General features: G+C 46.2%; 1 protein-coding gene across 1 annotated transcript in view; it reads left to right on the forward strand.

Annotated features, from left to right (window-relative positions):
• The first annotated feature begins 750 nt into the window (after positions 1-750).
• MINAR1 (membrane integral NOTCH2 associated receptor 1) overlaps positions 751-25,206 on the forward strand; it is a 35,696-nt gene continuing 11,240 nt past the window's right edge. The window contains exons 1-2 of the mRNA XM_058542210.1: positions 751-1,231; positions 22,308-24,658. Of these exons, the coding sequence (XP_058398193.1) occupies positions 22,358-24,658 (2,301 nt within the window). The 5' untranslated portion in view covers positions 751-1,231; positions 22,308-22,357. The remainder of the gene's footprint in view (positions 1,232-22,307; positions 24,659-25,206) is intronic.

Genomic DNA, 25,206 nt, shown 5'->3' on the forward strand with positions numbered 1-25,206 from the left:
AAATGCTGTTAATGTGAGCTTCCCCCCAGCCGCGGGGACAGGACCTGTATAGATGGTGACACCAGAGGCAGCTACTGCGTTTCAGCCCCACTGCAGCGCACAGGGTGACTTACGAAAGGCCTCCAGTTCTGATCCATGTATCCAATTTGACTTTTGGAAACCCACCCCAGTTGCGTTGGGCTTGGGGAGTGTGCGTCTGTGTGTGTGTATTTGTGCTTGTTTGCGAATGGGGTGGTCATGTGACCTTCAGTCTCCAATCTGGGTACCAATTACGCCAAGACTAGCCAAGAGGGAAAATCAATGAGCGAAGTGATCACTTTGCCCTGGCCTTGCAAAGGACTGCGGAGTCGGAGGCCGGGGAAGGGCGAGCCGAGCGCACCCGGGAAGAGGAGAGGCGAGGACGTCGTTCGCTCCCGCTCGGCCGCTGGGGGCCGCAGTCACCTTCAGAGCAGGGTAGTGGGGAGACGAGAGCCCCGCCGGCGGCTTCGGCTGCCGGGCTCCTTCCAGCGCGCAGCCTCCGCTCGCTCTCCCTCAGCGCTGCAGGCGCGACCCGGGACCGAGCGGACGTCGCCTTCCCAGAGCTCTGGCGGCGCCCGCACTCCCGCTCTTCCCGGCTGCAGCCTCCAGCCCGGCACCCCCTAGGCGCGTCCGCCGCGCGCCTCGCCGGGCCCGCCCCCTCCGGCCCCCAGGGTGCGCGCAGTCACTGCCCGTGCGCTCTGCCTGCCCGCGCGCCCCGGGCGGGCGACTATGGACAAGCCGAGCCCGGCTCTCTGCCGCCGGCTTCCCGGCCCGCGCTGCTCACTGCCCCCAAGCCCGTGACGTGGCGGAGCTGGCCGAGACACAAAGACCGAGGCGGGGGCCGCCCGGGGGCTGAGGCCGCATCCCGGGGCCGCTGCGAGCCCGAGCGCCATGCGAGCCGGCGCTGGCTACCCGCTGCCCGGGAGGAGCCCGAGGGCCCGCCTCAGCCGCCGTGCGCCGGCCCCAGCCCCGGCTGCAGCCCGGTGGGCGCCGCGCAGGTGAGGGCAGACCCCGACCCGGGGCGGCAGAAGCTGCCCGCGCCCCACCCCCCGGGGTGCAGCCTGGGGCGCGGAACCCGAGCTGCCGGGAGGCGGGGACTGGTGGGCTCCAGAGCCTTTCCGAGGCGCGGCATTGGAGGCCGTGCGGACCACGGCCGGAAAGAAGCGGGAGACCCGCGGGGCGGTGTGGGCCCTGCGCCGGAGGAACCTCGAAGGTAACTTCGGAGAGCCCGGGACGGGCGGGGGGTGGGAGCGCACGTGTGCGTGTGTGCCAGTGCGAGGTGTGTTCGCCGTGTGCACGCGAGCGGGGTGTGAAGTCCAGGGCTGCGGGCGCACCTCCCTGCCTCCCCTCGGCTTCCGAGCACTGCGGGCCGCCGGGGCGCGGGGGGGCTTGCCGCGGCGCTCTGGGCTGTGGCGGAAAGGTGTGTGTGCGGTGCTGGGCTTGACCAAACCTGGTGGAGAGATCAGGGATTCGGGAAGAGAAACAGCGGGAAAGGACCGCAGTTTGGGCGACAAGTTTTCGTGGCTGAAAATTCGCTTCTCCAGAACGATATTTTGAGGGTTAAACATGCGAGCTATGTGTGCAAAAAGCCTGACACATCAGAGGCGCAAAGTAAGATAGAAACCTGGACAAACCCCATATGGACCGACCAGTGCATCCAGTTCTTAAATTGAGATTTCCAGTCACGTTGACGTGGAACGGCATCGTTGTTCTTCCCGAGGAGATGAGGTGATTCAACTTCACCTGCCAGAAAACACAGAGGCCAGGCCGAGGGGGCGGGGCGTGTACTTACATGCTGTCTAACTCACGCATATGCAGCATCTCCTACCTGCTCCACCATCGCTCCTAAAGCCAGCATTCCGAGTCTTCCTCGGGGCTACTGAATCCAGCTCATTGTCTGCTCTCCGGGAGTGCCCGGATCTTCCAATAGCATTTGAGTAGCTTAACTGTAATACCACTCAATCAGCATTGTTTTGCTGGGAGATTGTAGCTGTGTTAAACTGTTGTATACACGTTTGGTGGAAACCTATGGAGAGGGGAAAAATTCAGAGTCTCTGCTATAAACAATAGAGGTCTACCTTAAAGGCTTCAAACCCATTTCTCTTGTGAATGGGGTGGTTTAATGGGGAGATGGCAGAGTCCGTGCTGCCGCCCTCATGGCTGCGATTGGGAGCCTCATTGCTGGGCTCTGCTGTGATTTTATGCATGACATGAAGAGCAGCCATGAGGAGTCTGGCAGCAGCTTATGGGGCCGGTTATGCACCCCTTCCTCCGACAGACAAGCTGCTGCCGCCATCTCTCTGGGCTGGAGAGGGTCGGTGCATCCTTCCCATTTCAGTGACCACCAGCATCAGTGGAGCCTGCTCTGCAGGTAGAAGCCAGCAGACAGCTGTGGCTGCAAGATGTCTTTTGGAATGAGCTCGGGGCCACCGGCTCATCGAGAGCCTGGCAGCAGTATTTTGAGCATGTTGGAATAAGAGAAAGGAGTTAGAGAGAGGAGGGTGTCTGATGTTCTAGGGAGAGTGGCACAACCCCCTTTAATGGGCTTTCTTCTTGTATATCAGAGGAAGGTGGAGCAGGAGAGAGAGGGGAGTCTGCAGAAAGAGCAAATTTGGTGATTTTCTTAGGTTACTGGAGCCTAGAGGGAAAACCTTAATGTCTGGCAAATAAAGTCTGATTTTTATGGTGTGTGTCTGAGAGATTTGTATGGATCTGGGACTATGTGAAAATAAATGTCAGTTGCCAGGGAAAGAATAGATCAAACAGTTTATTTGCATTTCTGATGAGTTTGGTGAGGAAGTGTTGTATAGCACTTAATGCTTGGAAGACAGACAAAGGTTTCTTTGTTGGTGGTGTGTTCTTTTTGAATTTTACATATATAGTGTGTTTTTTTTCCTAGCCAATGCTAGAGGCAAAATTGTTGTGCCTTTCCAGCTCTAAAAGGCTTTGTGTGTATTAGCTCTCTGATACTTCCTCTGAAACATTCACGCTCCTGGAAGGTTAAGATGTCTGTCCTGTCTCTATCCACAGCACACAGAACTGGTCTAGGGGTTGTCTCACTCAGGATTCCCAAAATACGTCCTTTCTCGAATCTTGACAAATGTGAAGCAGAAACCAGTGGTGCAGCTCTGGCTTTGTGCCTGCTGGGCAGGAATTTGATGACCGGGAGACGGAAGGGGGAGGCCCTGCTCTCCGCTCCAGCCAAGTGGTGACGCGTATTCTCAAACTAGCTGGGAAAAGCTTCCAGATTTCTCTGTGAATATGTTACTAAAGCCCACTGGTTAGCTTTTCCCACTGACATTAGGATCTGATTTTTGAAGCTTTACCTGCAAGCTTGGTGTAAACTGAAAAAATAAAAAGAAAGAGAAGAGGGCTCTGGAGTTGAGAGACAGGGAGAAAGTGTTGACGGCCAGGCTCAGGTATGCCTCTAACTCATTATAGGACCTTGGTAAGTTACTGAACTTTTCTGCATGTTTATTTTCACATATATAAAATGAGAGAGCATCAGACCAGATGATTAATTTTCTTCCCTTCTCTCTCTCTCTTTAAGTTAAATCTTATATGAAAGTTAAGTATATGAAATAGATTAAACAGTGAAGAAGGAAGGACATGGCGGTCTGTTCCCTCCCAGTGTGATTTCTGATGTACCCTTTTGGAACCCCTAACAGCTCCGCAGAACACAGTTTGAGAATCACTGGAAGGCTTCTCTCTAGAATATGACATATTCCCTCTTTGAGTGTTTGAAATGAAATATGTGGTTACCTAGTTCTGTGTTGTGAATGTGTCACGTACTTTTCACTTGCTTCTGATCCTTCTTGAAGGCTAGTTAAACCCCTGCAATGGGAGCCCCAGGAGGACCATTACCTTCTCAGCCCTAAGTCTCCTGAGTCTAGCACAGTGCCTGGCACGTGAGTAGGTGCATAGTAAATGCTTGCTGAATGGACGAGGAAGGGAGGAGGGAGGAAAGGTGTTTTGACCAAACAAGGACTTAGGACAGATCCACTACAGTGTGAATCTTAGCAGGGCAGGGACTTTGATTTATTTGTTGCTATATCTCCAGTGCCTAGAACACTGCCCGGCACAGGCAGATTTTGGCTCATTGTAAGACAACCTTTAAACTAGTTAAAGTTGTTAACTAGGAACTGATTGCTCCAAGAGGTAATAAGCAATATATGTGTGGTGGTTATTAATTCCGTTCATAAGGATTCTGAGTCTTTCCTTCTGAGCATGTGTAGAACTGCATTTCCCTGCTCACTTGACATTAGTTGTGGCTGTGTGCCTTGCTTGGCTAGAGAAATGTGCATGAGAGCTTTAAGAGTTAGCAGGTGCCTCCCAGGTTCTTCCTTTTCCTCTGCTCCAGTGACAGTGAAAACTCCAGAAGGTGGCTGCTCCCTCAGCCTGGGTCCAGGATTGAAGATGGTGTGGAGCAGAGCCCCTAAGTGATTCACGTTGACATGTAGCATGGATAAGAAGTAAAGCATAGGTGTTTTAAGCCACTGGAATCTGGGGACTGTTTGTTGCTGCAGCATAACCCAGCCTATCCTGACAGATGCAATATGTAAAGAGCTGAGGACGATGCTGGCTTTGGATCAGAACACATCAGGATAGCAGTGTTGTCCAGGAAGGCCAATGGTTGCTGAGACAGAGCTTCATGGGGGCCAGGACCTGAGTGTGATTGCCACATTGAGGCATGTGGTCATGATTTTTGCTGGTTGGAGAGCTCATTTGATACTATACCCTTTTAGAGAAGGACCCATGATAACCAAAAGCCTGGTGTATAAGCCATAAAATGCTGGTTTAATAGTGTAGTGGGAAGAAAGTGAAGCTGATAAATGTGTTCACTGATCAGGGAGAAATGACCATTACAAGCCAGATAACAAAAAGAAGCTGCTTGGAATTAAAGCTGGAGGTGTGAGTGGAATGAGCTGAACGGCCAGTGTCATATGGCTATGACACGCTGATGTAGCCCTCTTTATCCAAGTTAGAGAACTACCTGCTGAATGGACTACATACATACGCATGTACATCATTTAATACCATTCTTAGTGCTTGATTTGTTGAACATGATTACTGTATGATTTTTCTGGTGCTCTGAGCAATTCCATGCCCTCAGCCAGTGAGAGCTTTCATGACAGCCTTTTCTGCTGGCTTGGCCTTAGAGAACAGCGTATTGCAAAAGCTCTCGGCCAATGAACCCTCCACTGTCCTCTCTGCCTCGAGTGTCTTCCTCAGGGTGCCCTCCGTCAGCTGTGCCCTTTCTTCCTGCCATTCCCTTTGTGTTCTGCTGAGCAGTTTTGACACCTCCAATGGCTGATGTGCAGTAATGAACACATTGCAGCCTCTGTGATAACACTGGGATTTTGAGAAAGAAAAGTTTTATGAAGGATGCTAAACATGCAAGTTTTATGGTTACTTGAGGAGACTTTAGTAAACAGCTGAGAAAACAAACCGAAAAAGGTTTGTTAGGTATTGGTGGGAGTCCTGTGAGCACAAATGGCTTTAGAACATCATGGAAGCCTGGAGGATTGACAAGGGTTGTGAGAATGCCAACCAAGAGAAATGAGGAATAGGGACCTGTCTACAGAGTCGAAGTTGAAGAAAATGGGAGTCATTTGTCAATGTGAGTGCAGGATGGGGAGTAGCTAGGGAATGGGGGTTGGTAGCGAGTGGGTGTGGGGTGTGAGTGCATTGTGAGTGGGTGTGGGGTGGGTAGTGAGTGAGTGGGAGTGGAGATGGGTAGTGAGTGGGTGTGGGGTGGGGGTTGGTAGTTAGTGGGTGTGGGTGGAGGTGGGTAGGAGTGGGGGTGGGGGTAGATAGTGAGTAGGTGGGAGTGGGTAAGTGAGTGGGTGGGGGTGGGTAGTAAGTGCATGGGAGTGGAGATGGGTAGTGAGTAGGTGGGATTGGGGGTGGGTAGTGAATGAGTGGGGGTGGGGGTAGGTAGTAAGTGGGTGGGGGGAGGTACCTAGGAGTGGAGGTGGGGGTAGATAGTGAGTGGGTTGGGTGGAGGTGGGTAGGAGTGGGGATGGGGGTAGATAGTGAGTGGGTGGGAGTGGGCTGTGTAGGAGGGCGATTGGGGTAGATAGTGAGATGGGGTGAGGGGGAGTAGGTAGGGGGACTGGGGTTGGGTAGTGAGTGGGTGGGGTGGGTTGGAGTGGGGGTGGGGGTAGATAGTGAGTGGGGGTGGGGTGGGTGGATAGTGAGTGGGGGTAGTTGGCTGAGGGTTCTTCCTGTTTGTCCCCATTGCCATCAGAGCACTCACTGCACTGTGTTAGACGGTTTGCTGCTCTGCCTTTCCTACTAAACTGTGAGCCCCTGGAGGAATGGGCCAGTGTCATTCATCGTTTTGTCCTGCTGACTAGCTCAGTGTCTGGCACAGGTTGGACAGTTCAGTAAGTGCTGTCAAGTGAAGGAGGGAAGGAACAATGCATTGGATGATTCAGAAAGCACTCTGCGGGGATGGGGGAGGCCTGACTCTGTGGCTGCCGCATGAGGGAAAAAGATTTAATGATTCAGTCCCCCATAACCTTGGTCTGAGTCAACAGTATGGCGTGGCCACCGAAAAGATCCTTGGTGAAAGATGGCGTCCGGATTGAGAGAGGAGACCTCTGTTCTTTTCTGTACTTCCATATTGGGAGGCTTAACTGTAGAAGCACGTGAGCCAATTGGAAATTATTTAAAGAAGAACCATGGATCATCAGCACCAAGGTGTGTCTCGTCCAGAATTCCCCAGCAACTGTCAGTGCATCGACCACACCAAAGCCTCTTGGGGATCTTTATAAGTGCAGATTCCCAGGCCTCGCCGCAGATCTGCCGAGTCAGAATCGCTGGGCACGTGTCCTGAGCCCCGGTTTATCACCCACACCTACAAGTGCTGTTGCGAGTTGCCTGAGAAAGGGGAAGGGCTGAGGTTTGAGCTGACGTTCCGAGTCAGAGACCGCGTCTTGCAGCCATGTCCCTATCAACGGGAAGGATGTGGGGAGCTGCAGCCGGGTCCTGGAGTGAGTGGTTGGAGGAGCCAGGCTGGAAGAAGCATCCTCAAACCTTGGACGAGCTGCCCTCTACAAAGGGCTGCAACTTCTGCGTGTCCCGGGGGCAGGGCTAGGACCAGAGAGTGGGAGAACAACGTCTTGGGAATGTGGAAGAGGCTGCCTTGGGAGACTGTGACTGTTCCTGTCTCAGGGCCATCATGCCCTGCTGGCACGGGTCAGGGTTGCTGTGAGCTCCAAGACTGGGGAGAGTGGGGAGAGGGACATGACAGTGCGGCCTTCCATATTTCCAGGATTTTAGGATGTATTTCAGGATTATAGTAGAGGAGAGTCCTTATTAACATCGCTAGTTATCGTTGTCCTCACCTGCCAGTCAATAGAGGGTTCTAACTGATAGGCTGGGCAAACCAGATCTTATTTTTCAAGTAGAGCAGAGCATCTGTCTTCTGAGGACTACAGACTTTCCAGTTATGTCTACCCTAAATATGAGAAAGTGGAGAGGACGAGCTTTCCTTCCTTCTCCGTGTGCACTGGTGATCAGAGTCAGACCCTCTGCTGAAGGGCCCTGTGGTATAGGCAGAATAATGGCCCCCAAAGGTGCCCATGTCCTAATCCCCAGAACCTGTGAATGTGTTACCTTACATGGCAGAAGAGACTTTGCAGGTGTGATTAAGTTAAAGACCTTGAGATGGGGGGATTGTGCTGGATCGTGTGAGTGGGCCCAGTGGAATCACCAGTCTATAAACGGGCAAGAGCAGGCAGAAGAGTTAGAGAGGGAGATGAGACCCCTGGAGTAGAGGTCGGAATGATGTAATTGCTGGCTTTGAAGATGGAAGAAGAGGCTGTGAGTCAAGCAAAACGGGCAGCCTCCAGTAGCTCGACAACACGAGGAAATAAATCCTCCCCTCGCCCCTCTGGAAGGAATGCAGCCCTGCTGACACTTTGATTTTAAAATCCATTTTGGACTTCTGACCTCTAGAACTCTAAGATGGTACATCTGTGTTGTTTAAGCCACTACGTTTGTGGTAATTTGTCACAGCAGCCGTAGGAAACCAATCGAGCACAACCTCTGAGATGACCAGTATTTGCCACCTAAGGGTGGGGGGGCAACAGAACTTTGCAGAACCAGAGGCAGAACTTTGTCTGACTTCTTCCAGGGGCAGTGGGCGGTCTGGAGAATCTGATGAGATCTTCACCTTGGTCAGTGTTTCTTTAATCCTATAACTCCACCCTCTCTAAACTGAACTCATGGACCCCAAAGATTCCATGGGCCCCAGTTGGGAACCACAACAATAAAAGTTCAACATTGTCCCAAAAGCACCTGTAGACACTGAAACCACATAGCCATACCCAGTTATAAGGTGGCCACACACAAGATCTAGAATATGCATTTAGATTTATTGCTGAAATGAAAGCAAACTGTTAAAAGATAGAAAAATGGCATACCTCTGAGAATATATGCAAGGAGAGTCAGAAGAACTTTCCTGAATGCAAAATGAACCAGAGGATTCTTATGCTGTTAAGCAGCATTTTGGCTTCCCTGGCCAAAAAAATGGTATCTGTCTGTACCTCTCCATTCTGGCTGCCATCATCTGGTCCAGCGCCTCCCCTCTTCCTGGGAGGTCAAAGGTCAGGAGGGAGGCTGACCTAGGGAAGATTTTAGGTGGAGAGAGGGGAAGTTAAGGGAGCTCCTACTTCTTATTTCACTCTAAAATGGAACATGAGCAATGCCTGAGCATTAGGAAGCTTTTTGGAGACATTTTGATAAAGAAAGTAATCATTTTGGAGCTAAATATTATATCAGAGATAATACACTAATAAATAATATTTCTTTGCATACCATATTTTATAAAGTGCCTTCATGGCCAACCAAACGTTCTAGTCATGCTTCTACCTCAGGGCCTTTGCACTTGCTGTTCCCTCTGCCTGGGATGCTTGCCTTCCTCTTCAGGGAAGGAAGGCAGGCATATGGTTTGCTCCATTACCTATTTTGGGACTTCATTCAAATGTAATCTTTCCCCTGAGGACTTCTCTGACCATCTTATTTAAAATTGCAACCTCCACCCCCCTCCTCTCCTCCTCTATTTTGCTCTACCTCTAAAGTGCTCTATTAGCACTTCTACCATCTAATATATGATACATTCTACTTGTTTATTTTGCTCATTATCTGTCTCCCCATCTAGAATATAAGCTCATGAGGGTAGGTTTTCTTTTTTTTGTCTTCTTTATATCCTGCTGTATTTCCACTAGCTAAAACAGTGCCTGGCACATGCCAGTTACAAAACAAATATTTTTTGAATGAATAAATGAATGTCTCATTTGACCCTGTGAGTAATCTCAGGAGGAGGAATTGATCTCTTCCTTTTCTAGATGAGAAAACCAAAGATCAGAGATGATAATTTACTTCCTCAAGTCTTCATTGCCAAGATTTGCCTGTAAATCCTTTCTTTTTTATTTTTTATTAGAAAAATCACATATTTGGAACATTTAGGTAATACAGACCTGAAAGAAAATGAAGAAAAAAGCACCAGGGACTATTGTTAACATTTTGGTATATAGAGGATGTGTGTATATAGACAATTTTATATCATATTACAATATACCATTTAGTAACATGCTTTTTCACTTAACAATACATCATTAAAAATTAAACATGTCAATAAAAATATTTCTGCAACATGATTTATTCATGGCTGCATGGTACTTCATCATATCTATGTACTACAATTTTAGATAACCAGTTGTTGGATATAAAAGTTATTGCTGATTTTTCTTATTATAAGCGACATTGAAGAGAATGTATTTGTAGCACTTTTTTTTTTTTTGCATATATCTGATTGTATCCTTTAGATAAAAACCTAGAAGCATGGATTTGTTTAATTTAAAGGAGATTCAGATTTTCAAGGTTTTTTTTTTTGGTGAGGAAGATCAGCCCCCAGCTAACATCTGATGCCAATCCTCCTGTTTTTTTTTTTTTCCTGCTGAGGAAGATTGGCCCTGGGCTAACATCCGTGCCCCTCTTCTTCTACTTTGTATGGGACGCTGCCACAGCATGGCTTGACAAGCAGTGTGTCGGTGTGCGCCCGGGATCCAAACCTGCGAATCCTGGGCCACCAAAGTGGAGCACGTGCACTTAACTGCTGCACCACTGGGGCAGCCCCCACATTTTCAAGTTTTATTGCAGATCACTTCCTATCACAGCCATAGAAATCTATACCTCTTCAACAATACGCGGGAGTGCCTGCTCTCCACACGCTCCCCGCAGGGGTGTGAGCCTTGTCCTTAACCAGCACTGATGCAGGAGGCAAAAAACCTGTAGGATTTTAGTGCTTCTCCACCTTGGAAAGAAAATATCATTTTTATCTTCCTTAGATTTATAAATTATAATGTAGTCAAACCAATTGCTGTTTTAATTTGCTTTCTTTCTTTATTATGTTGTTGTACACTTTTTTTCTTTGCCTTTCTTTGTAAATTGATCATTTTTCTTTTGGGATGTTCATTTTTATTAATATTTAGAACTTTCAGAGATGCAAAAAGTTTATGCTTTCTATTTTTTTTCAATTTTTGTGATGTTTATTGACATCGTAAGTTAAGTCCTTTTCATTTATCCAAACTGATCAATCTTTTCTTCGTGATTTCAGCTTTTGGAATGGGTTTCAATTTGTGTGGAAAATCCTTTTACAACCTCAGATATATAAAACTTGACCCAAATTTCCTTCCTTTTATTTCACCTATAATTTACTTTTGTATATGGCAAGGAGTGAAGGCTAACTTAATTTTTTGCCACTTGGTTAATCAGTTATTTCAATAATACTTAACTATAGATACATTTATGTTTTACTGAATAAACCATTATTTTCTCACTAACTTCAAATGTTACCTTCATCATATATTAAATCCTTATCTACATTGGGTTCTTGTCTTTCTATTCTGTTCCATTGATTTTTCTGTCTAATTATAATTATAGGAGCTTTGTCATAAGTTTTAGTATTTGACTATCCAAATAGATTGCCATTTTGACCCAGAACTCTTAAACTAATTAACCTAAAGCAAATAACTATTTAGTGTTTCCTCTAACATGCAGAGCCTCTCACCATAAAAATGAAACACAGGAAAACATAAACAACAGCAAAAAACTCTCTCTTCAATTTTCTTAGTGGTTACTCACCTTTTTTAGAGCCTTGTGTATAAAAATTTTCTTTTGGCTCCGTTTTTGATAGGTCTAAGTGGGAACTTGTTTTTCTAGTTTTTAAAATTTACTGTACTTTTTAATTAGTACATATTTTTAAAAATGCAGATAAGTACATAAAATAACCTAAGAGATGTCCATGTACTACTGAGATTAAATAGGTGTTAACATTTTATCATTTTTGCTTCAGTACTTGTTTATTGTTTTTTTTTTTTTTTAAGAAAAGAATATGTGATAGTTAAGTTCTATCTGCCACTGCTTTTGTTTTAATCACCTGCTATTCACCCATTGTAGAGGGAGGATTCCCTGCCTGGGGTTATGGGGATGGGGAAACAGCTGACACCTGACACTGGACAGATGAGATTGACAGCTGTTTATTAATCACATACACTCCCAGCTGGAGGAGGAGGGCGCAGCACACCACACACGCACTCTGTTGCACTCAGGAACCAGAGTGAACAAGCAGGGTCTGTGGGAGGCAGGCTTTGTAGTAACAAGAGGGTGAGGTGACCCCTGGTTCCTGTGGGAAGCTGTGATTGGCTTGTTTGAATAATTCTGTGGGCTGGCAGGGTACCAAAACCTGCTACTCAGGGATAAATAGCAACTGTGCCTGGTCCCCTTGATAAGGAGGGTTATTTGGTTGGATCTTATCTGTGGGAGCAGAGTGGAGAGGGGAACTTGTGGTTAGGTCATTTGAGGCCCTTCAGGTTTCACCAGATGTCAAGGCAGCACATAATATTGGGCCTTAATTTTGGGTCTTTCACCACATCTTTCCTTCCCCTCTCTCTCCCTGAAGGAAACCACTAACCCAAGCCTGGTGTACGTCATTTCCAGGTATGTTTTTGTACTTTCCTTTTTATATATACATCCCTAAACAATCTATTTTTTTTCAAGTTACATCAATGTCATGATACATTGATTTGCAACTTTGTTTTTCCATGCTTTTTATGTTTTTGAAGTTTATCCTTAAATTTATTGTAAATCATTCATTCAGATTAGCTGCTGTGTAATATCATTTATATGAATAAACCCAAGTTTATCTCTTCCCCCACTGTTCTCTTTTACTATTAAAAAGTGTCTTAATGAACAGTTTTGCCTCCTTGTGGACCCACGTGAATGTTTATCTGTGGTGTATAACTAGAGGTGGATTTGGAGGGCAATGGCATTTGTTTATCTTGAGCTTTATCCATATTGCCAAATTACTTACTGTTTGTGAGGCACTAATACATATAACTCAACCATATGAGGTAGATACTATTATCACCTCCATTTTATGGCTGAGGAAACTGAGAACAGAGAGACTAATAACTTGCTCAAGTCACACAGCTAGTAAGTGGAAGACCTTGAATTTAAACTTGGAAGTTTGGCTCCAGAGTCTGTGAGCTTTAGCTATTATACCACTCAGCCTGTAACAAATACCAACTATATTCTGATTTGGTTTTGACTATCTTATTTCATCCTAATACTTTCAACCTTTGTATGACAACGTGTTTAGGTATGTCTCTTATAGGTAGCATGTGACTGCAATTTTTTTTTTTTTTTAATTTTTAAAAATCCCATTTGAGAGACACAGTCTTTTATCTGGTAAATTTAGCCTATTTACATTTATTGTGATTTGATGTATTTGGAAATAATTCTGTCATCTTATTCGTGATTTTTTCTTGCCTTACTTTGTCTTTACTTCTTTATTTCCCTGCTTTCCCACCTTCTATTAATTGGTTCAATTTTATTTATTCCCTGTTTTCTCTACATTGGTTTAGAAGTCCTACATTAAGTTCTACATTTTTTTACTGTCTATTAGTGGTTATCCATAAGTTTTTCTAACATACATTTTTGACTTAACATATAAATTTACTTAACATCCCTTTGCTCCTCCAGAGAATACAACGTAATGCGTAGAAAATTTTAGCCCTTATCACTCCCCCTTCTCTTTTACCTCTAAAATTAGTCCCTGATATAGTTTTATACAGTTGATCTATGTTCAGAATTAACTGTATGTTTACTAGTTTTTTTTGCATCTGGGTTCACTTTCCTTCTCTCTAAAAGAGTTTCTTTAGTAGTTTTTACCGTGAGGAATTGAGTGACAAACTCTTTGTCTTCTTCTGAAAATTTTTTTTTACTTTATTTCTGAACAATAGTTTATCTGGTAATAGAATTACAAACTATAAGTTATTTTTCCTTAGCACTTAATGTGTTTTATTCCTATGGCTTCTGGTCTCTATTTTTATTCTTGAAAAAATCTATTTTTATTTTTATTCTTTTCTGGGTAATTTACTACCCTCCCTCCCCCAATTTTAAAGCTTTCTCTTTGATTCTGGTATTCTTCAGTTTCAATATGATATGCTTTGGGGAATTCATTTTTATATGTCTTATTCGAGGTTTAACTTGCTCTTTGAATTGAGGATTCATGTTTCTAATTCTAGAGCATTCCTAGACATTATCACTTTGGTTACTGACTTTCTACCATTGTCTCTTATTTTTTCTGGAACTCCTATTAGACGTTTGTTAAAACTTCTCCTTCTATGCTCTCTTAACCTCAATTTCATATTTTTCAAGGCTTTGTATCTCTGTGCTGCATCCTGCTAAATTCCCCTAGAGTTACCTTCCAATTCATTAATTTTCTCTTTACTTATGTTTAATATGCTATTTGATCTGTCCATTGTAATTTTTATTTCAATTACTATTTTTAATTTCTAGAAGTACTATTTGGTTCTTTTCCAGATCTGTACGTTGTTTTTTTCACAGTGTCTTCTTTTATTTGGATTTCCTCATTTTTAAAATATTTTTACTTATTTTAAATATACTTACAGCTTTCTTTAAGATTGCTGTTCCATTTCCTGAAGTTTTTTCTTTTTTTTTTTTTTTTTTGATGAGGAAGGTTAGCCCTGAGCTAACATCTGTGCCAATCTTTCTTTATTTTGTATGAGGGTTGCTGCCATAGCATGGCTTGAGGAGTGGTGTAGGTCCATGCCCAGGATCCAAACCTGCAAACCTGGGCCACTGAAGTGAAGTGTGCCAGACTTAACCACTATGCCACAGGGCTGCCCCCCTCCCCGCCATTTTGTAAAGTATCAATCCTCCTGATTATTTTGTGTCTGCTAACTCTTACTCACTGTTGAGTATTTCCTGCTGTGTGTTGTAATTTCTAAAAATGTAATTCAACTTTCGTGTGGCTTCTTTTCTCTGCGGGGCACCCTTGATGGTCCAGAGCAGTTTTGCACTTATATTTAACCTAAAGCCGAGGCAGAGGCTAGCAAGTTTCCTTGTTTCCTGTGCTCATGAGCAGATTTTTCCTCTATTTCATGCTTTCACTTAGAGCTAGAGAACAGTTCATCAAGGGTCCCAGCTTTAAGCAGACATCTGTGTTCCCACTCATCATCTCATGGAGGGCCTTTTCTGTTCTAATTGAGCAGGAACCCTCCCTGCCCCTCCCCCAGAGCAGCCACACTACCAGCTCTCCTGCTTACCTCTGTGATTTTCAGTCCTTCCTGTTTCTAGCACCTGGACATTTACCTTGTTCTCTTGCAAGCTTAGCTACACATGTTAAGGGGGAAAAATGGTATTTTATCCAGCATTTCAAGGAGTTTATAGGGAGAGGCATTTCACATTTCCTAAGCTTGCCTTCTTGCCAGATCTGGAGGTTGTTTCATAATGTCTTAACTTCTTAATCAAAGACTCAGACCAGCGTTGCGCTCTGCAGGGATACATCTTGGCAAACAGAAGCGTAGCCCCCTTCCCAACTCCGTGCTGCCATTTAGCAGTTTTTGTGGAACAAAGCTGCCTCTAGGAGAGAAAGGGGTCTCCCTTCAGTTTGAAATTTTATTACAGGTGACACAAGGGACTGTAGAAATTCCCAACCATAAATTTTAGATTCCTAAATTAATACCTTCCTTTTATAGTTTCCTTGAATCCATAGTTTCACTGAATCACAATAGCAAGCATCATCCTGGAAAAAAACAAAATCCAAAACACAAGCAGGCAGGGATTATGCAAATACTGTAGACAAATTCTCTCTCAGTATGCTTTTCAGGAGCGTGAAGGGAGAGAATTGGGGCCACGCTCTATCTCGGCACATTATTTCGGTTTCTGAAAGATCAATATATTATGGCATATGGGAAAGCTTTGATAAGAACACTTTATAGTTGGGTTTTGCTAATCCAGTTCAAGGTTTAATCATTTGTTCTCATCATCAGATTTTGGGGTTGTTGGCAGAGGGGAGGTGAAACCTTTAAGTGAGTTGGTGGAAATGAAATTCAGAGAGCTTGTCTTCTGGCCAAAGATTCATGCAGCAATCCTGCCAGTTATGTCCTTAAATGGTATCTTTCTTTCTTCTGCTCCATTTTGATCAACATCAGATGTCAACACTTTGAGCAGTTAAAAATGCATAAGGTTGTGAAAAGGTGGACATTCATTTTAGCCTCATAGACTGGACAACAACATTTGTCATACCTGGAGTGTGACGTGAGAAATGTACAAGGTGCCATGAGTAATGGGAAAAAAATCAGGCATCTGGTTCCTGGCCTTCCCGAAGCACAGACTGTTGTGTAGTAGAAACAGCCATGGATCCGGAGTTAGAAGAGCCTGGAGTTCTCCTGGCCCTGCAGATACAGGAGGTGTTGAAGGAAAGAGAATGTGGATCCCAGTCTGTGCATCCTGTAGGCTGAGTGCTCATCCTCACTTGCAGACCTGGCCCCTCCAGCACCTGCTCTGTCCGTGCTCCCAGCTCCCACTGCCTACAGAATCGATTCCAGACGCCCAGCCCAGATTCAGTGCCGTGCCCTCTCTAAAGCCCCTCTGCTTGTCTAGCTCTGCCTCCCTCTCTCCATCCTGACCAAATAGACAGACTCTGCCCTGCCCCACTGCACCTTCTCGCCTCCTGCCCTCTGCCTGGACTCCTTACTTTGTCCCTGTCCCCTAGACCATCAAACACCCCTCTCCTCTTTAGTCTTGAGGCCATTGCAGAAGGCTTCTGCTCTGTGTAGTCAGCTTTTCCCTTTCCCTGTGGCTGGAATTCATCACCCTTTCATAGGCTCCCAGCTATTTGTACTTCTCTGGCACCTAACATTCAGGACTGGCATTTTGCGTGGACACCTGTGAAAATAGGCTCGGTGTCAGGAACCCTGGGTCTGGGGACAATTCTGCCACCAACTCTCCACGTGCCTTTGAAGAGTTATGGCACTGGGCCCAGTTTTCCAACTGGTAAAAATGAGGGCTTAGGGGCCGGCCCTGTGGCTTAGCGGTTAAGTGTGTGCGCTCCGCTACTGGTGGCCTGGGTTCAGATCCCGGACACGCACCGACGCACCACTTCTCTGGCCATGCTGAGGCCGCATCCCACATACAGCAGCTAGAAGGATGTGCAACTACGCCATACAACTATCTACTGGGAATTTGGGGAGAAAAAGGGAAAAACAAAAAGGAGGAGGATTCGCAATAGGTGTTAGCTCAGGGCCAGTCCTCCTCAGCAAAAAGAGGAGGATTGGCATGGGTGTTAGCTCAGGGCTGATCTTCCTCACACACACACACACACAAAAAAAACCACCAAAAAAAAAAAAAAAAAACGAGGGCTTAGCTTGGCTGCTCACTGTGGTCCCATCCGACGCTGACCCTAACGATTGTTTTCTTCTCAGAGATGGTGGGCTCTGTCACAGTAGCCCCCTTATCTTTTTGAGCTGTGCCTAGCAGAGTGTCATGTTCATCCTGGTGCTAAGAAGGTGTGTGAAGGCTGAATTCCTGAAGAATCTTCAAGGAAAGACAAGGCGGATGCATGAGGTGGGCACCAGGTAGGTGATGAGGAGGGGCCGGGCTGGCCTTACAGTACTGTGTGGGAAGGCGGCTGAGAGGACACCTCCATTTATCCTGAGTGGACACATCCAACCTCTGGCCTTCAGAATTTCCTCATGGAATCAGTTTATGCACTCTCGTCCTATTTAAAAAAGAGATGAATAATGAACTCCATAGACAACTTGTTCTTTTCCCTCTGAGGTGGTGTGTAATCCAAAGGCAGTAACTCACGGCTTTTCTACAGTAGGAAACTAAGAGTCTTTGAAGACATTAAAAGTGTAAACATAGAAAGACCAAAATGTTGCTTTCGGTAGACGTGTCTTGCTCTTTGTATAGAATGGAGTCATTTTTCAAAAAATACCTATGTAGTCCTAGTTCATAACCTGCAGGAGGCGCTGTGAGGCATAAACTGACCGAGACTACTATAACCCCCACTGCCACAGCTATTCTGTGAGTGACAGCTGTCATTTGGTGAATAGCTGTCATTTGGGAGACACTTCATTAAGTGCTTTACGTGTACTTGCTAATTAAACCCATTGTTACCGATGAGGAAACTGAGTTTGGGAGCTGTAGACAGCCTACTAGCTACAGTCATGTAGCTGGTGATGGGCAGGGCTGGAATCTGAGCCCAGGTCTGTGGGCCCCATTGCTCATCTTCTCAACCATTAGGTTTCACTACCTCTCACAAAACCCAGCCCTCTACTTTCTAGATGGGGCTTCTCAATCCCTCAGTCTGAAGGCCCACGCTTCAGAAATACCTGGGCGACTTTAAAAAACTCTGATGTTCTGGACCCCTCCCAGGAATTCTGATTTAATTGATCTAGGGTTGAGGGACCAGATCTCAATTTGTTTTAAACCATTCCAGGCAAATCTTCCCTCTGTGGGAAATGCTATAACCAAGGCACAGGCAGAGGGCTGCTCCCACTGAGGAGGGAACAACTGATTTAAACTCTGGGGACCAGTGAGAGACTGGGGGAAGAGGGCTGTCTGAGGAGGGCCTGGGAGAGAAGCAGGATTCCAGGAGTGTGGGCAGTGTGGGGGCCCAGGCCTTCCTGTGGGCAATGCAGAGTGGTCTGTAGGAGATGCAGGGAGGGGAGGCCTGGGCCTCGTTGGGGGAGCCAGGTGGTTAGTTGGGCCTGATGGGGTCCCGATGGGGTCTGATTTCCAGATGCCCAGCTGCTCCTGGCTCCTCCTGCTGGTTTCCCTGCCCATGGGGGGCATGGCGTTCCTCAACATGTAGCTCCCCAGGCTGCGGGGTGGGTTCCGTGTACCCCTCAGTGCCTGTGGGGCTTATCCTGCCCGGTGGAGGTGCCACGCAGCCGTGGCTGGTGCTTGCCATCTCCAGGTATTTACTGCGATTCGTGAGAAACTGGTTGCCAGGAGGTGATGTACTGGGGGTCGCCTCCCAAACTCCAGAGAGGGTGGATGTGTTGGCTTCTTGGCCTTTCCCAAACATGCATCCGATTGTGCTGGGAGCTTAAGAATGTTCAAGCCCTGAGGCCTGAGCTAAGAGAGACCAAAGAGAGAAAGGGCGTGGATAGGAGTGTGTGTGCATATGTATGTGAGTGTGGGAGTAGGAGCATGTGTACATGTGTGAAGTGTGCGAATGTGGATGTATGGCTGAGAATTGTGCAAGTGTGTGAGTGTGTGTGTATGTATGTGAGTGTGTCTCGGTGTTGATTTGTGTGTGTCTCTGTATGTGTGTGACTGTGTACGTGTGTGTCTGTGATGTGTGTGAGTGTATGAATGTGTCTGTGCATGTGTGAGTGTGTGTCTCTGTGTGTGTGTCTCTCACACACACACATACCTGTTCCTTGGCAGTTTTACTCAGCTCCCAGAAGTTTCAGGCTGATGTTTCTGCCTTGCTCTTTTGTCACTGACTAAAGAGCCTGGGCTTTGGATTTAACCAGATTTGGCTTCAGATCACGCATCTCGCTCTTGGTGTAATTTCTGTAGCCTCATTGCCCTCATTTCTCTTGAATAGATTGAAGAGTGGTGGTACCTCCCTCTCCAGGCTTCTGTCGACATTTTGTAAAGTACCAGCACATAGTAGGTGGTCAGGCTATAGTGGCCCCCCCTGTCCCCCCTTCAATTCCATCACTTGGTGATGGAGGCTATTCCTGGCATAAGATTGAGCCTGGTGCTCCTTCAACAGCATCATTAGCCTGGGTCATAGTCCACTTGGGCCCCTAACCCAGAGGCAACTCATGTCACCTCTCTGGATTGGACAGTTAGCCCCCCTCTCAGTTCCTCAGTTTCTTCATCTGCAAGATGGGAGTGCTCTTCCCACACCGCAGAGTTCTTGTGTGGTCCGGTAAGGTAGCCGCCAGGGGCCACGTGCTGCAGGCTGCCTCCTATGACACTGTAGAGAGCCTAGAAATCGACTTTTCAGTTGAGCCCCCCTTTTGCTCCTTACTCCTCTCTGGTTTTCTGGCGTATGATAGAAATCCATATGCAGTGTGTCTATGATGATGATTAATCGTCAGACGCACACGTGCCCCGCATGTGTCCACGCACCCATTTTCATGAGGGCACGTCCCTGCTCCGTTCATAAGCTCCCAAATTTCAGTTTTAATAAAAAATGACTTAGATTTAGCAGATCACTTGTGTTTCCTTTATCCACTTTAGGAGACACTGGCCTTGGTTTTCCAAATACCCTTTTTGAGCTGGGATTCATAATTCTTTAGCCATGCAAAGTAGAATAGAAAGTCGAGAAAGCCTTGCAGGGAAGCAGTCGTGGGTTTTCCTGGGAGGCACAGGGGAGCGCAGCGTGGGGGTGGCCTGGAGGTCCTGGCTCTGGTTCTCCTTGCTCCCAGTTGCTTCCTTAAGCTCTCCAAGCCTGTTCCTCATCTGTCAGAGAGTAATAATAAAAGTGAAAGAGGCTTCTTAAGGTTTTTTAGGAATTCAAGAAAAGAGTGTCTGTGAAAGTGCTTTGTGTCATCAAAGCTGTAAAACACGATGTGCATGAGTTGTATTGCTTTTCCCTCAATTGCGTTCATTCATCCGCTGTTCTGCTTTCTGTGCACGTTTGTTTACCTGAAGCTCAAGTGTGACAGGTTGTCCACACCTCTAACGAACCAGAACATCCTGACACAGGATGCTTTCATCAGATGGATTCGATGACTGGTGCAGGGCAGGGGGTGCTGCGCGGGAGAGGTGGGTTTCCCAGTGACTTGTTCTGGAAAGGAACAAAACCTCTCAGGTCTTCTTTGCCTTTTCCATACAAGAAAATCCAAGCCACTGGTCTCTGCGTGTCCCTGCAGACAGGGAGAGGACACGCTAACGTGTATAGAAACCCATTGGGAACACTGCCCTCAGGATGGAGAGAGAACCCATTGGTGAGAGCAGCTGAAATTTAACCCAAAGAAAAGACACTGCTCCCTTAGAAAATGGGCTGGACCTGTGTGGACTGAGTCAACTTTAAAATCAATAAGCCAACCATCAAAATGCCTTTTCTAAGCAGGGTGGGGCTGAGGAAGCTAACACACTGTGTAATATGATGTTTTGTTGTAAATTTCAGAACGTGGGGCTGTGTTGATCAACGAGCTTTGCTTTCTCTTATGAAATTCGGTTAAACTTTTGGTTTGATGCTTTTAGTTTTTCCATCCAAGATTAGTTAATGTAGCTTTTTCTTTCCATTTCAAAGTAAGATTTATTATTGTTTGGTGATTATAAAATAACACATGCTCATTGTAGATATTTTAGAACAAGTGGGAAATTATAAAGAAAAAATAAACATTACCTATAAAAAATAAGAACAGTGGTTGAATGAGAAAGGGCATGAGGGAACTCTCTGGGGAAATGGGAACATTCTAGATCTTTATAGGGGTTTGGTTACTACACAAGCATACACATTTGTCAAAACTTCAGCAAATGCACACTTAAGAGTTGTGCACTTCATTATATGTAAATCTTATATTAAAAGAAAAACTGTATACTGAACTTGGGTTAATGATATGCATGATGAAATGTTTAGGGGGAAGTGTACAGATGTCTGCAATTTACTTTGACGTGCGTTAAAAAAGTAAGACGGCTTGATGAAGGGTAGATGGATAGATATGTGACAAAGCAAATATAGCAAAATGTGAATAGTAGAATCCAGATGGTGGATATATATGTGTTCACTATAACATTCTTTCAACTTTACTGTATGTTTGAAAATTTGCATAATAAAATATTGAGGAACAAAGATTACTAATTCAGAAAAAAAATCCATATTTACAATCCAAACGTAACCACCATTAACGTTTCAGTGTATATTATTTTCTTTCATATTCATTTCCAAGAATATATAATTTTATATAATTAAGATCTTGCTCCATGTACAAATACATTTTCATATTTTTCACTTAATATTGTATCATAGTTTTCTTTTGTCATAAAGAGTTTTCATTATGTAATTTTTAAATTAAGGTGATGTTTACACATAGTAAAATGCACAGATTTTAGCACACAGTTCCATGAATTTTGACAAATTCGTACAGTCACATAACTAGCACCGCAATCAAGATGTGAAACAGTTCCATCACCCCAGAAAATTTCTCTGTGCCCCTTTATAGCCACCCCTTCACCTCACATCCAGCCCCTGGCAACCACGGATCTGTTTCCAGAATGTCATTAAAGTGGAATCGTATAGGATGTAGCCTTTTGACTCTGGCTTCTTTCATTCAAGCACAACACAACTGAGATTCTTGCATATTGTTGCATGTACTAGTAGTTTGTTCCATTTTATCGATGAGTAGTATTCCATTGTAAGGATGTACATTTTTTTCCCCCCTTTTTCTCCCCAAAGCCCCGGTAGATAGTTGTATGTCATAGCTGCACATCCTTCTAGTTGCTGTATGTGGGACGTGGCCTCAGCATGGCCGGACAAGCGGTGCGTCGGTGTGTGCCCGGGATCCAAACCCGGGCCGCCAGTAGCAGAGCGCGCGCACTTAACCGCTAAGCCATGGGGCCGGCCCTAGGATGTACATTAACGTAATTTTAATGTTTGTAAAAAGGCATTGTATATCATAACGTGTTTTATTTATGCCTTCCCCTATTATTTGGATATTTAAGATGTTTTATTTTTTTTCACTGTTATAAATACCATCATAGTGAACATCTTTATGTATAAATCATCATCATTGATCCTTTCTTTAAGGTAGATTCCTGGGAAGGGAATTACAAAGTTGTATGTTATAAATATTTTTAAAGCTCTTAATACATTTTTAATCATTAGAAAGTTTTTCCTTATATTTCTTTATGTGGTTCATAACAAGCTTGACTTAAAACTCCACTGGTGTTGATAACCCTCTTTTTCCTCCCTCTCTTTTTCGATATCGTCACTGTAGAACTGATTCGAAGTTTCAGTGTAGTCAGTGAGCCTTTGAAATTCTAAATCATGGAGGCCAGTCAGGAAACTTCCCTCTTCTTGGTGAAGATCTTGGAGGAACTGGACAGCAAGCAAAATACCGTCTCCTACCAGGACCTGTGCAAATCGCTGTGTGCCCGCTTTGATCTGTCCCAGCTTGCCAAGCTGAGAAGCGTGCTCTTCTACACGGCTTGTCTCGATCCCAGTTTTCCAGCCACGTTATTCAAGGACAAGATGAAATGCACCGTGAATAACCAGCAATCAAAGAAAATCATGGTGGCAGCAGATATTGTGACGATATTCAACCTGATCCAAATGAATGGGGGCGCCGCCAGGGAGAAGCTGCCCACCGGCCGGCAGAAGGTGCGCAAGAAGGAGGCATCCTTCGAATCGTGCAGGTCCGACACGGAGATCTGCACCTCGGCCGAGTGTGAGCCCCTGAACTGTGAGCTGAGCGAGAGGCCTTTCAGCCGCGGCTACCCCACCAGACAGTCGTCCAAGTGCCAGAAGATGGACTGCAAGGACTGTCTGCAGTTTGTCCCTGCCTCCGAACCCAACTTCTTGCTGGGCGTCAGCAAAGAGGTGAAAACTCGGGCTGCGTCCCTGGACAGGCTGCAGGCCCTGGCCCCGTACTCGGTCGCCAGCCCTCAGCCCTGTGAGATGCAGCGAACCTACTTCCCCATGAACATTGAGAGCGAGTCCATTTCCGATCAGGACTCTCTGCCGGTCAACCAGGGCCTCAAGGAGACTTTCATTTCTAACGAGGAGCCGTTTGTGGTCCAGTCCTGTGTCCAGAAGAGGAACATCTTCAAAGAGGATTTTCACAATCTGATGGCCGTGTCCCCCAGTTTGGTTGGCCCCGCCAGCAAGGCGGACGGTGAGCATGGGGAACCCCAGAGTCGAAAGGAGCCCCACAAGACGCCCTTCTTTAATCACAGCTTTGAAATGCCCTACAACAGCCAGTACCTGAATCCCGTGTATTCCCCTGTTCCTGACAAAAGGCGGGCAAAGCATGAAAGCTTGGATGACCTTCAAGCTTCCACGTATTTTGGACCCACTCCAGTGATGGGGACCCAGGAAGCCAGGCGCTGTCCAGGGAGGCCAGGCAAGCAGACCCCCTGGCCAGCCAAAAGCTGGAGCCTAAACACCGAAGAAGTCCCTGACTTTGAACGGTCCTTTTTCAATAGAAATCCCTCTGAGGAGAAGCTACGCTATCCAAATTCCAGCAGCCAGACCCCCAATTTCTCAGGCCCAGATAGGTGCCCGGCTTACCTCACGCCAAAGGATCAACAGCCAATTCTCCCTGTTGGCTACGCAGCAAAACCAAATGGGCTCAAATCTAAAGAGGTTTCATGCCCCATTGACCTGGAGAAGCACGAACCAGTCAAAAAGTTTAAAGACAAGAGCATTAGCTGCACCAGCGGGCAGCTCAGCTCAGACACCAGTAGCGTGGGCACCCAGACTGAGCAGCATGTGCTGGATCCCAAGAAATGCAAAGACTTGTGCTCCTCGGGGCAGGGCAAGTACAGTGACAGGCACGCCATCAAGCAGTCGGACGATGACTCGGAAATTGTCAGCGATGACATCAGTGATATTTTCCGATTTCTCGATGACATGAGTGTCAGTGGCTCGACGGGAGTGATACAGTCGTCCTGCTACAACAGCACAGGGTCCTTGTCTCAGCTTCACAAGTCGGACTGTGACAGTTCACCGGAGCACAACCTAACCAAAATTGCCAATGGACTCCCCATCAGCAAAGGAGAAAAGGGCAACCGGCCTGAAAACAGCCACCACTCCGAGGAGGAGTTGAAGACCAGTGTGTGCAAACTGGTGCTCAGGATCGGCGAAATTGAACGGAAGCTCGAATCACTGTCGGGTGTCCGCGAGGAAATCTCCCAGGTCTTGGGCAAACTAAATAAATTAGATCAGAAAATGCAGCAGCCTGAGAAGGTGAGTGTGCAGATAGATCTGAATTCCTTGACGAGCGAGGCTCCGTCCGATGAGAGTGCCTCTCCCCGGATGTTCCGTGCACACAATGGCTCCCACGGACCTAAACTGGAGAATACCGCCGACTGGTGCTGCTCTGACGCCAGTGGAAGCAACAGTGAAAGCCTTCGTGTCAAGGCCTTAAAAAAAAGCCTCTTCACCAGGCCGTCGTCTAGGTCCCTGACGGAGGAGAACAGTGCCACAGAGTCCAAAATCGCCAGCATCTCCAACTCGCCCAGGGACTGGCGCACCATCACGTACACCAGCCGCGTGGGCCTCAGTGAGGAAGAGATGAAAGACAGAGGCCCTGGAGAGAATAAGGACTGGCATCGAAAATCGAAAGAGGTAACTGAAATTTAAGCTCGCATAATTGGGCACAACCTTGATCATGGCCCTGGTGTATTCCCAAGCCTTGAACATTACATTAAACAAGATGGAGGCCTTCCCTCCGTGTGCTAGTTGTCCTTCCAGATTTGGCAGGCCTTTCACCTCAGAACAGAGAGGACAGCAGAGGCAGGTTGTTTGTTCCAGCAAGTTGTCAGTCAGCTAGGAGGAGCCCGCGCTGCCATGTTGCCGAGAGGAGAAAGCGCAGTTCAGATATTGGACGGGTGTGGGACACCAGATTTTCATGGAAGGGGGAATGTGTCAGAGCAGGCGAGCACCACCATGATGCCTTCCTGTCCTTTCTGAAACAACAGGATGCAGGCAAAGAAAACGAGGGAAATGACTTAAAAGCAGGCTAACTCATATGTCCTTTTCATGTACTTCATTGCATGCGTGGTGTTCTGTTTTAAAAGTTTGAGTTTTTTCATTATAAGATCAATAGATGATTAGTAAGCAAAAATAAATAAGGAAATTATTCATTGTTCCACCACCCAGGGATAGCAACTCTT

The sequence above is a fragment of the Diceros bicornis genome, chromosome 5, assembly GCF_020826845.1.
Source record: "Diceros bicornis minor isolate mBicDic1 chromosome 5, mDicBic1.mat.cur, whole genome shotgun sequence".
Lineage (NCBI taxonomy): Eukaryota > Metazoa > Chordata > Mammalia > Perissodactyla > Rhinocerotidae > Diceros > Diceros bicornis.